Source organism: Gymnogyps californianus, chromosome Z, assembly GCF_018139145.2.
Source record: "Gymnogyps californianus isolate 813 chromosome Z, ASM1813914v2, whole genome shotgun sequence".
Lineage (NCBI taxonomy): Eukaryota > Metazoa > Chordata > Aves > Accipitriformes > Cathartidae > Gymnogyps > Gymnogyps californianus.
The window spans coordinates 49,439,672-49,451,776 of record NC_059500.1 but is presented as its reverse complement, the minus strand read 5'-3'; the positions used below and the strand labels follow the sequence as shown (position 1 = coordinate 49,451,776).

The following is a 12,105-nucleotide window of genomic DNA, read 5'->3' as shown; positions in this document are numbered from 1 at the left end:
CATCTGAACTAAACAGATAACTGGCATTTTACAGAACGTCAATAAATTGGAGTTTGGCTTCTGAGTTGGTTCAGAATCACTTGTGCTTGAAAGTGAAAGCTCAGCATCTTCACAGAACTATGTGCAGACATAGTAGGTTTTTAAAACCTTCATTCTTCTTATCATATTTAGCCTCAACTTTCTAACAATTGTAATTGTCCACAGAAAACATTTCAAGATAAATGCATTATCAGGTTTTGAAATTTTCTTATTTTTGTAAATACTAAGACCTGGGGGGCAAAATAAGGGCTATATTGTGGATTAAGTGAAATATCTCAAGGCTGTGCTTTTCTGATAACTGAACCTGAAGTGACCTTTCTCAGACACAATTACAGAGCTGTATGTTTTTCCTTTAATTTCATCAGGGGTTTAATTAGTATACAAATAAAACTTCCCTTATCTTCCTTTCTACCTAATTGGCTTGTCTTCGCTTATATATGAAGAATGTGAAAATGGGCTGTAATTAGGGTGACCGTGTTAACCTTTTTTTCTCAAATGTACTGTTGCCTAAAGGCCTCAAGGCCTAAAAACAGTGCTTTGGATTATTGCTTTGCAATCACTATGGCTCTCCCATAGGTTTTCTCATGAGCAGAAGGGCTTTGGGTGCTGCAGGTTCCCACTGCTTAACGGGATCTTCATTCTTCTCCCCACTAAATGTTTATTGATTATCTCACTGCTCCACACTCAGCCTCCAACAACTTAATATCAGGTGACAGTCAGGAGAGTTCTCCAAGTAATTAGAGTGGAGCATTGAGGGAACAATTAGGAGCAGAGTTATTAAACTTGATTTATCCTATTCTCTCCTGAACACTTTCTTGGATATCAGAACATCACACTTTCACAATCTACCCTGGCTGAGAAATTAGTGGCTAACCTGCTGCTTATCATTGTTGCCTTGCTGCCTTGAGGCACACCCTCTTGGTTTCAGTCACTCAGCTGGAAATATTAGAGTCCATAAAGTTTATCAAGGGTTTTAATTAGATCAATCTGAAGAAGGAAAAAAAGAGAGGCTTAGTAGCCATTACTTTAGAATACTCCACACTGTATTTGAGCAATTTCCAAGGCTTAACTTTAACCCACAGTAGCAAGAAACTTCAAGTGAATGCTGAAACTGCTTTTAGAGAGCTAAAATCAGTTTACATTTTGCTTAGATATTGCAATATTATTGATAGGTAAAGTCTGAATCCTTTGGAGAGTTCTGTAAATAATGGTGAAAGTTTTGAGTATAATAAAGTGGCTGTTCAGTGAGATATTTGGTTTAATCATTTCTGTATTGCTTCGTCACCAGCTAGTGTGGATTGCTGGCCATGCCTCTCAAAGAGTTAGGCTTAATGCTTTCATCCCTGTTACTGCCTCATTAATAGGCCTGTGCTTGCAGTTGGTTAGCAGGATTAGTTAGCAGCTCCCAGAAGATTTTGACACCTAGTGGGTCGCTTCACCATTTGTGGTCAGTGATGAAAGCTTTATGCGGGAGCAGGCAACTCTTCAGCCCCTGTAGAAGGATGGCTATCTAATAAAAATGAAATGAATATGCATAATGTTCCTATTATCCTGTCTTTCTTCACTCCTTTAGATCACTAGAATCTTGGAGCCAGACTCTGTTCCAGCAGCCTCTGCATCAAAAGTTGCTTGCATCAAAATATTAGCAGAATTATCTATTCTACATTGGCCAGAGCTCAGTCCTGTGACTGCATCATAAAAACAGATTTTTCAATCAGATGGGAAAGTGGGGTGCACAAAGCATTGGCACCAGAGACATTGTTCTCTGTTCAATAAATTTTGTTTGTCAAAAGAGGGAATATGGGTGGATGGGGGGGATTCAGCTCGGTTTTCAGAGCTGTTTCCTCAATGCTGAATTAGCCTAAAACAAACAAACAGTAAACACAATAAAGAGAAGAAGGTAATGTTCTTTGTTCTTAAATTAAAGATGGCTCCTTTTATCCTTGCTAGTCCACATCTGGTTTCTTGGAAATAATTTTTCTGAAAATCTGACAATTCACAAATTGTTGACAACTCACAGCTGTTCAGACAGAGCTTTGATAGCTGCCGGTGGCATTAGGGTGGAATTTCTGAAAGCAACGCTTCCAGTTTTGGATATCTTTATGCTAATAATACAGTGGAAGAATGAGATCTGTGTGTTTGTTTTTTCTTAGGTGAAAAATAGCATTCTTCATAAAAAATAATGACGTAAAAGGCAGAATAGAGTTATTCAACCGGCAGTAATTTGAGCAAGACTAATATTAACATTTCTGGGGTTTAGAGTTTCTTAAATAAACTACTGATTGTTTTTTTTCTTACAGCAGTGATTAATCTCAGCCTGGATTTTGTAAATTGCTGAACAGGGAGTTCAGGTAGTGGTGCTGTACCTTCCAAATACACTGTTGAAATAACTGGTTACTTTTTTGTCTTGAGAAATGTTTGAAGAAAACTTATGCCATTCCACAGATTTCAGTTTATTTTGCAGGATTGTGCAGTTTTATACTGTATTTTGTTATTTTATAGACATTTTCTTCAGCATATTGTTTTTTGAAGTGCCTTTGACGCTTGGCTAGGTCTGAAGCTTTTTCAGATTAGTTGAGTTTTCAGTGCCCTCCAAATTTTTATCAGCCTTTTGTATGTACTATTCTTAGTACATGTCCACAGCATAATACATATTCTCCATGTTCCACAGTCCAGGTCAAGTACTCCTGAGTACAGATTATGCAGAGCATTCTTAGAACTTAAGCAGAAAACATATCCATAAATTTTGAAAACAAGGTGCAAGAGCTCAGTCTTGCAACTGTGCAGCCTTCGCTATCCTTCTGTATTGGTTTAGAATCTGTCAGGGAATTTGCATATTGTAAAAGAATGTTTATAGCCACCTATTATAATTTCTTTCTAAAAAAGCAATTAACAGCTGTAAGCAAAATGTAACATTTAGCAAACTATGAAATCACATTATTAATACTCCAGTCTATAAAAGTATTGATTTATCCCAGCAGAAAGGAGTAGCAGCTAGCCAGGTTCTGTATTAATTAGTTCTGTGTGCTATTTGTCATCTATTGGATTAATCTGAATTGATTTAAAGCATATTGTGTTAATTCTAAGCCGGAGAGAAACGTTAAAAAAATACATGTACTATTTTGCATATTGGAAAACTAATGTTAAAATAGTGAAAGCACCATAAAATAGTGATTTATACTTAGCAAGAATTGCAGCAAAACTGTACTTATTGCACTAAGAGAGAATATTAGATTCTTATTTTTTTAATCCTGAAATTTCTGAAGAGTGCAGAATATTTAAATAAATGCTACTTTGTTTATTCCCTTTCTTTCTTGTGAATTCTTTTCTTTAATGTTAATTTTAAATTAAGTTTTGAGAATATTATGTTCTCTTTAATGCTGTACTCTTGATTATTTCCACTGTGTTTAGATTTGGTACTTGTAAATATAGTACCTGTAGCATGGTATATGTACCTGTTTGATCAACAAATCACTTTATTTTATAAAACATATTTGTACATAGGCAGTATTCTAAAAACCAGGGGGTTCTGTGTTAGTAATGTTTCTGCTAGAGAAGTCATAAAACCTTAGTATGTAATGGTCCAAATCTACTTCACAGTCAGTCTGTTTTCCACTTTGTTTAATAGCCTATGGCATAAATTGAAGTTAATTATTTGGGCTGACAAGTAACTGTGCTTTCTGTCTGCTTGCAGAGACTCTCCAAGGCAAAGATGGAGCTGAGAAGAAAAGATCAATCTCTGCGTCAGCTCAATAGACTTCTTACCCAGCTGGAGCAGGACAAGCGTCGACTGAAAGAGAGCATCCATGATGCAGAGAGTGCCCTCTGCATGGCAGCGAAGTGAGCGCTGGGACCTTGGGAGATCACTTAAAACGGACAAAAGATCAATTCTTACTTTCATGCACAGGGTTTTAGCCCTGGCTAATGTAATGCTAGAAAACAAAAGTACATCTGTCTCTCTTTGAAATTCAGTGATAGTGTTCTAAAAAGAAAACTGTTAGTTCAAGATACTGGATGGTATGTTTTCTGTAGTTATCCCATAGTAGTGCTCCAAATACTGGGTCCTGAAATAGCATGGACGTTTTTGGTTGCCCGTTATCTTACTGATTTGACAACTTCTCTTTGGCAGATCCCTAACGCTCTATTTATTTAAGAAATGATTGCTTGTTTTCTCTATTTCCACGTTATCTTTTTATAGGGAGATACAGTTTATTTATAATACAGAAGCGTCAGCTAGGTGACAGGTCATAGCTGCCAAAGGGGCTGAAACTCATTTTGGACCTAGTCTTATCTGTGGAACAGGATAGATCTTTTAGCTGATTTCAGAGAGTTTTGGATTTAGACATAAAACCCATGCCTTTTTATACCATAACCTGGAGAGTGGAAGGAAATGTTCAGGGACCAGTCTTGAAAGGATTGCTAGTCAAAAGGTGTTCCATTGACTTGAATGAGATTATTACTAACCTCTTACATTCATATAGTCAGATAAAAAGATAAATCTTTGCAGCTTCTGTTATCTGTTACTCTTATTGTAGTATGTACTTTGAATATTGCTGGTCCATGGTTAAGATTTTAAAAAAGTTTAATTTAAAATTAATATTTCTCATTATACCTGGGATACATTTGACCTCTGAAGAACAATAGCTTAGAAGCTTTAAGGGTGTTATTCACAAGTGAAATAATGTAATTAATATAGTTATCAGTGAAATGTTTAACAAGCTAATTAAAATGACAAATGTTATTTAGTATGAGTGTATTAAAGCAGGTGTGACCTGAAGAAGGATTTGTTCTGGTAAGCTTGCCCCTTTTCACCCTGCCCCAACCTATTTTACGCACTCTAGTAAAGATCATTCCCTGTGGCCCTTTTTGTATTCAGAAAAGGTTATTTTAATGTGAAGTGGTTTTAAAATGGGTTTTATTTCTGTATATAGCAGTTGAATATTGACAAAGAAAAAACCCATACCATTTATTGTTCTAGCAACTCTTCATAACAAATGTCTTTTTTCCCCTTTGGAACATATAAGCAAAGTAGATGAAATAGACTTTACTTTTGTCCAGAAAATCTTATTTTAATATCTCTTCCATAACCTGAGTGATTGTAAGCAATGCATGGGTGTCATTCAAGTTCTTTCCTAATCTTTTGTGCAGCTTTAAAGGACAGCAAGATGGCTGGCTCATTCTGAGAATGGCTATCTTTATTTTCTTGCAGTGGTGGCCAGCAGTTCTGTTCCACTTTCCTCCAGAGTAGGAAGCAGTATTAATAAGAGTGTCTGATAGCAGTGAACTTGACAGAAATTTAGTAGCCTTTTGGTCATTTCTCTGCTAGATAGAAACTCTCTGTCAGACCCTCACCCCAGCTATTGTGTAAAAGATGATGTAAAGCATTCCTCATGCCTGAACTACATTTCTGGATAATAATCCTAAAGAGTAGTTCTATGATCCAGTTCCGATTTCCCTTACACCTGTAGGAGTTGATGAATAGATGAAATAAAGATTGAGTGAAATGTGGATCCTGGCAGGTAGGGGTGCAATAGATCTATTTTTTAAACTTTTTTCCTAGGTGCTATAAACAAATATTACCAGACTTTTATTTTAAGATGTTATTTAAGATAATGAATCAACCATAGTCAGAGGGCTTTCTGTTCACAAAAATAAGAATGTGGGGACCACCTGTTAACCTGGGTCCAAAATTCCATCTAAAGGAACTTTCCTTTTTATGATGACCACCTGAGAATACGTGAGGAACAGACTGACTTCTATGTCAGTAAGTAACTTAGAAATTAATAGTGTTGAACTGGCTCTCCAGAACTGACTTCACCCAAACAAATAGCAGTTGCTACATAAATGAGGCCAGCAGAGAAGGTGAACAGCATGTCCCTGTCAATCTAGTCCGAAGAAAGGCAGGATCCTGAAAAGAGAAAAATCTATGTGATAGCTTTACTAGGAGTGTAAAAGCCAATCCTACTTTTCTGGCCACCTTCCTGTATTTGCTGTTAGGATAGTATGAATCAAGAAATGAGGAAGCAGTGGTCATTCCAGGCGGAAGAACGCCATGGTTTTGACGTCTGGTTTAGGAACTGTAAGAGCTCAAACAAAAAATTCACGTAGCTGGCAAGGTGAAAGACAGTCCTGGAATATTAAGGTGTATCAGCTTTTCTGGCATAGATTCCATTTGATTTCCTGTGGTGTTTTGTTGGTCATGCTGTCCTGTTCTCCTTAGTCATATGGTATTATGCAGCTTTAATTCTATTTCTGTCAATGCATCAGATGAGACCAAGGTATTTCTAGGCAGCATAACTGATCAAAGCTGTCTTTCTTACTGAAGCGCTAATCTACAAAAAGGCATGAAAGTAGTATTTCATTCTCCAAACTTCTGTTTTGTAAGGATAGGATCCTTGACTGGACTTCTTTTGGAAAAGGACCAGTGGAATGTTCAGTTTTAGAGAAGAGAGGAAGAGTTATACGCATATAAGTACATAGTTGTTAGGCCCATATAGTTGATGAAAAACATAGAATTTGTCAGTGTTTTCCAGTACGAGAATGTAATCTCTTCCTGCTAGAGCCTGGACTCCATTCAACATGCCCTTTTTATCCAAGACTGCAGATTTCTTCTCCAAGAACACGATGGTTGTTCGTTGATATGCCTATAAATACAGCTAGTTTAATTGCTTATCCACAACAAAAGCATCTTTCATATGGAAACATGCCAAATAGTGGTCCATGAACTATTTTTTAGGGTTTGCATTGGAGATATAGAAAGGAGAGATACAAACATAACAGTTTGAGTTATCAACAATTATTTCTAAAGACATGATGGTTATAAAGTAGCAGAAGATGAATTTCTACATCAGTGGAGCTTCAGTTCTATTAACTACTCTTTTTTTTTCTTTTGTAATAGAGACAAAGAATTGATTATTAGTCATATGAAATCTGTGGAAGCCACTCTTCGCAAGGTAAGAATTTGAAGTGTTCCCTCTGCATTTGTATTTCCAAACACATTGAGGTTTTACAGCTGCTTATTCTCAGGGAAGGAGTAGAAGTTGTTGTAAAGCAACTTCCTTCCCTTAGAGTTTAGGTTTCCACCTTCAACTTCTTTCATCTCCAAAAATTATTCACATTTAGTGAAATAAAATACAATTTTGTAGTACATGGACTTCTTATTTTTAATATAAAACTTATTACAAAATTCACCTTCCTTCCCTCAATCACTTAGCACTATTTCTGGTTACCAAGTGAAGACTATTGATCATCCAAACAATTCGTAATTGCTGCTGAGTTAACTCTCTCTACTGAGTAAGGCGAAGGTCATTTGGTGAGGTCAGATACGTGGTGGCCATAAGGCATTTGGCTTTGTGCATGCTACTTTAATCTTTGATACATGATAAATAAAATAAGGAAAAGACAGTAAGTATTAACCTGTAACCAAAAACTTTAATGATATTTTTTTAAAAACCTTTTTTAAATTGAGTAATAATCTTAAGTTGTCTCTTTGACTTGTACTATTTTGCCCTGGTACAGTATTCTTTGAAGGTCCAACAAAGCTGTATATATTAATTATTTGGGAGAAAGGGCTGTTTTTAACTGTAGCTCTAGTGGCTGATTGTTTTATAACTGTTTTTAGTCCAGAGCAACACAGAGCAAAAGAAGTGTTTTTATTACCTTGGAGTGTTCATTTCCCTTATCACATCTTGAATTCCCAGCAACATGGGCATCTATTCCTTATTTTAGTTTCTGCATCCACCAAAACTGCTGTTAATTTAGTTTTCAGATACCTTTTTCAAGTTTCTCTTTCCTTTAATATTCACAAAAAGTGACAGTACCTGAATTGTGTGTTTTGCTGCAGCAAACTGTGCTGTTAGGTAATGTCTTCCTTTGTGTCCCCATCATCTTCACACTGGCTTCTTTTAAGCTTGGGAAATCCATGTAATGCAGAAAGTGCTGTCTTTTTACAGTAACATGTACGTGTAATGTCCTTGGCCTTGAGAATTTATGGTTCTGGATTGCAAGTTGACATTTTGATTTAGAAAGCAGTGCTGTATATGCACAAGGATTGAAATGTTTGGGGAAAGGTTATAGGGAAGGTCACATGCTTAGTACTGATTTTCCTGATGCAGTGAATGGATTGAGAAACTGCCATCTTTCTTTGAGAATTTTAGTTACTACATCTGCTTCTTAGTTCTTGATGTACATAGTTGTTAGGCCCAAATAGCTTATTATTGAGTAGCAGAGTAATTTATCCTTTCTGGTTTGTCAACCTAAAGAATGAGGAAAACATAAGAATTAGAAATGTCAGGATGCTCCTTTCAGCAGGAACTAAAAAGAATTGATTGTAAATCATTCATAATTTGACATATCATTTCTCCTAGAAGAACAAAGGGAAATTATTGATCTTTGTTTGGGAAATATCTGAAATGTACACCCTACATCATAATGGTAGCTAATTATCTAACATTAATGAACATGGCTTATGTGTAAACCCTCAAGTTTACACTGTTGTTCTTAAAGGTTTTCTCACACAGTGAAAAATCAGAACATGATGAAGTAGATGAAATACTAGTAAAGGAACCACAAGCCTGTCTTTTCCCCCATAGAAATTCTGGGAACTGCTTTTGTTTTCAAAAAAGGAATCCAAAGAAAATGGATAAAGTTCAGAATCATATGGAGTTGAACAAGTATTACTAGAAGCTGCCGATATATTTATGGGAGTTTGAAATTGAACATTGTGGTATTTTACGTTGATGTATTCATGAGCAAATATCCACAAAATTCCACTGCATCACTTGCAGGATCTGTGTTATCAATGCATAATGCTAAATTTTTGCCTGTAGAGCTCAGAGGGTTTTTACAGACATCCTTAGTAATCTTAGTTAGACTCGGGATAAGATGGTATACACTGATGTCCATTAAAGCGACGTCATTCTTTTCTGTACTCTATCACTACAAGAATTCCAGAAGGCAGCAATGTAGGTACTAGATCATCTGCCTTTGGATATACTTGGGTGTAACATTCAGCAAACAAAGCAAGAAGAAGTAGAGCTGATGGACACAATCGCTGTGCATGCTTCTAATACAGCTCTAGACAGGGTATCATTTACAACACTTACTGCCCCCCCTGTGACTGGATGGAAAATCTAGTATCATACATTTGGCTTTGTCAACAAGTGCTTGGGCATGCTTGTGCCCAGAATGATTCCTTTAAGAACATTTCAGAGCCACCTTTTCAAATCATCATGAATATTTATGAAGCGTAAATGTTGAAGAACTTGAGCATGTGCTATGCTAAGAGAGAAAATATTTTTAGCAGCTAGTTCCATATCCTTCATAACCTGCACAATATTCTTTAGAAGATTATTTTTTGTCTTATCCTGCGTCTTGTCTCATTAGCTATCTTCATTTGACTCCTGGAGCTGGATTATTTGCACAGGAGTTCCTGATACCATTAAAATTAAGCGATCTTTCTTGGTTTTATACCATCTAAATATTGAAGACAAATATCAAAGTGCAAAGTGAATGTTCTACCAAATTAAAAAAAAAAAAACCACCAAGGGCAAACAAAGGACCTCAAGAAGATTTTATTTTGGTTCAGTTTTATTCTGATAATATTAAAGATGACCAAAAGGTAATAGCTGAATTTTTTTAAAATCTAGGTTTGGAAAAAAGATGCAGGGTTTTTTTTTTTTTTTCTTCCCTAGAATCTATTAGATAGCCTTAAACTGAAAACTTAGCAAAGTAGAACAGGTTTAAACATTGGCTACTTAGAGAACTTGTGTCCATGACTTGACCAATTCCTTTTTTTAAAAAAAAAAAAGCCCAATGTAAGATGCAAAATGGTAACAGAAATAAATTTTTACTGGAAGAGTTCTTAGAAGAAATTCCATCTGCTTGAGGTTCAAACATAAAGAGTTTTCATAAAAAGTCTTCTCATCAAGAGAAAAAGCATTTAAGTAAATGTCTTGTTTTAAAACCCATCTGTAGTCCTTTTTTTATGTATGAAAAATAAATGATTTCTTGAAACACTTTCCTCTCAAAAATATGTTGAGAAGTTATTTTTGTTATACCCTTGTTATACTTGTTGATAAACTGTATTTCATTATTAATTTCTTCTGTACTTCTTAATATCGTGTTTGTATAAACAGAGTAAGAGACATTGAATCTGTTCATTTTATACAACTAGATTCTTTAACATGTGTAATTAATGACTTATTAGTTATGGTAATACCATCAGTGGAAGAAATCATTTTACACTCTCTCTGCTAAAATCTTCAGCCTTCCCTTCATATTGCTTCTCAGTTTGAGTGCTTGTGGTGGGTTAGCCTTGGCCAGCAGCCAGACGCCCACCCAGCTGCTCTCTCACTCCCCCTCAACAGGACAGGGGACAAAATAGGATGAGAAAGCTTGTGCGTTGAGTGCGTTGCTTGTGTGTTGACAGGGAGATTGCTTACTAGTTACTGTCACAGGTAGAACAGAGTTGACTTGGGGAAATTATTTAATTGATTTATTAAAATAGATTTGGCTAGTGAGAAACAGAGACAAAAAAATCAGCATCCTGGCTTTTAGGCTCGACTTCACTCCTCACTCCTCTGCCCATGCCCTGAGGGGATGAGGGGCAGGGGATTGCAGTCAGTCCATAACAAGTCCTCTCTGCCACTCCTTCCTCCTCATGCTGTTTCCCTGCTCCAGTGTGGGCTCCAAACGGGCTGCAGTCCTTCAGGAATACCTGCTCCAGTGTGGGCTCTCCATGGACTTCAGTTCTTTCAGGAACTATCCACCTGCTCCAGCTTGGGGTCCTCCATGAGCTACAGTGTGGACATGGGCTCCAGCCCTCTCCATGGGCTGCAGGGAGATAGCTGATCCAGTGCCTCAAGCACTCTCCCCCCCCCCAGCCCCCCGCCGGCTTCTTCTCTGACTTTGAGAAACAGCCCTGTGAACACCACTCTTTTTCTTCCCTCCTCCTCAGCCTGTGTGGTGGTTTTTGCCCTTCCTTAAATACATTTTCACAGAGGGGCCACCACTTTGGCTGAGGGGCTCAGCTGCGCCCTGCGGTGGGTCTGTTGGAGCTGGCTGGAACCGGCTGTGTCCAGCATGGTGCAGCCCCGGTTGCTCCTCACAGAGGCTGCTCTGCAGCCCCTGCTGCCAGCGCCTGGGCACCTACACCTGGTGCAGTGCTGTAACTGCCTCTTCTTCAGCCTCCCTAAATCCATGTTCTCTAAACTGCCTGTGCAAAACGCCACCGTGGGAAGTCATCCCAGTGAGTCAGCCTGTACAGAGACAGAAAATTGTTTCTGTTTCCCCTTGTACTCTTAACTATTAAAGTCTTGACAGGCTTTATGGGCTGGCAGAGTTTTCAGCCTGTCCCAGCCCTGGCTGCTTAGGATTTGGCCATTTTAACAGGTTAATAAAATACCATGTCTTCACAAGCTTAGACTGTTACCCACTACGCTGTGAGGCTGATGAGCTGTGATAGTGAGTTACTAAAAAAACAAAAAAAAGCTCCCCCCCCCCCCAAAATTTTTCCCAATACCGGTTAGCAACCCACTCATTCTGACATTTTGGGACAGTTCAGGGATCAAAGCACCTATCCAGCATGCTCCTTTCCTTTTGCCACTTTGTCAGAAAAATTCTTTTTCATCCACTGCTGTCATGCACTTCACGTCTGCTGATTGAAAGGTTCATATGTCAGCTGGCAGAACAGCTTCCACGCAGACCCGTCAATGGTCGTGCCTTGAAATCCTTCCACCATTGTGTTTCGTTACTTCACTGCTGCTCCCCTTCCACCCCTGTTGTCTTCTCTGAAATGTCCCTAAACTGGCTATGCATGAGATTTGGGCCCCACAGTTCTCTCAGCTGAAAAAAATCTGAACACTGTATGATCCATCCTGTTGTATACTTGTAAAATACAAAAGAAAAATTATCCGATTTAATAACGTTTTTAATACAGGACAAAGAGGCAGTTGGAGATGGGGTGAGACCATTGAAGACTTGAGAATTAGTAATGTTGTAGCATTAGATTGCTGTTTCTGATGTGGTCCATAGCAATAAAATGCATTTCCTTATGATGGTTGTTTT

General features: G+C 37.6%; 1 protein-coding gene across 1 annotated transcript in view; it reads left to right on the top strand.

The window, feature by feature from the left end:
- Nucleotides 1-12,105, top strand: part of CCDC171 (coiled-coil domain containing 171) — a 151,859-nt gene that overhangs the window by 89,080 nt on the left and 50,674 nt on the right. Inside the window, exons 20-21 of the mRNA XM_050913494.1 lie at nt 3,734-3,879; nt 6,938-6,992. Coding sequence (XP_050769451.1) covers nt 3,734-3,879; nt 6,938-6,992 — 201 coding nt within the window. The remainder of the gene's footprint in view (nt 1-3,733; nt 3,880-6,937; nt 6,993-12,105) is intronic.